Genomic DNA, 452 nt, shown 5'->3' on the forward strand with positions numbered 1-452 from the left:
AAGAGACCCCCCCCCGAGCCACGGCTGTTCTCAAGAGCCTCTTTCTGTGTTTCCCCGCAGTCGAGGAACAGCGGGCAGCAAGGAGACGCGGACGGAGCCCGGCGACTGGGCCGCATGGCCAGGCTGCTCAGCATTGTCTCCATTATCCTGGGGACCGTCATCATCGTGCTCTACGTTTCCCTCAGCATCAGAGGTAACGTCTCCTTCTTTTTTCCCCAGCCCAGCTACGGCAGGAGCCTGACGCGGCTCCTGTCTCCAGCCCGATGTATAGGACACACCTGCCCACCATCCACCACCCCCCTCGGGCAGGCGCTGCTCCCTCCCCACCCCAACGGCGCTGGTAGGGCGTGAGCACCGCTATGGTCCGGGCTGGTTTGGCCATCGCCAGCCGCACACAGACGTGCAAAACACCTCAGAGAAGGGGCTCCCCGCCGGAGGAACACGCGCTGCTC

General features: G+C 64.4%; 1 protein-coding gene across 1 annotated transcript in view; it reads left to right on the forward strand.

Annotated features, from left to right (window-relative positions):
• Positions 1–60: 60 nt before the first annotated feature.
• The window catches only part of LOC104618543 (tumor suppressor candidate 5 homolog), a gene marked incomplete at its 5' end in the record, with an annotated part of 1,424 nt that continues 1,032 nt past the window's right edge, over positions 61–452 (forward strand). Inside the window, one exon of the mRNA XM_010284170.1 lies at positions 61–193. Within this exon, the coding sequence (XP_010282472.1) occupies positions 61–193 (133 nt within the window). The remainder of the gene's footprint in view (positions 194–452) is intronic.

The sequence above is a fragment of the Phaethon lepturus genome, unplaced genomic scaffold (genome assembly GCF_000687285.1).
Source record: "Phaethon lepturus isolate BGI_N335 unplaced genomic scaffold, ASM68728v1 scaffold25623, whole genome shotgun sequence".
NCBI lineage: Eukaryota > Metazoa > Chordata > Aves > Phaethontiformes > Phaethontidae > Phaethon > Phaethon lepturus.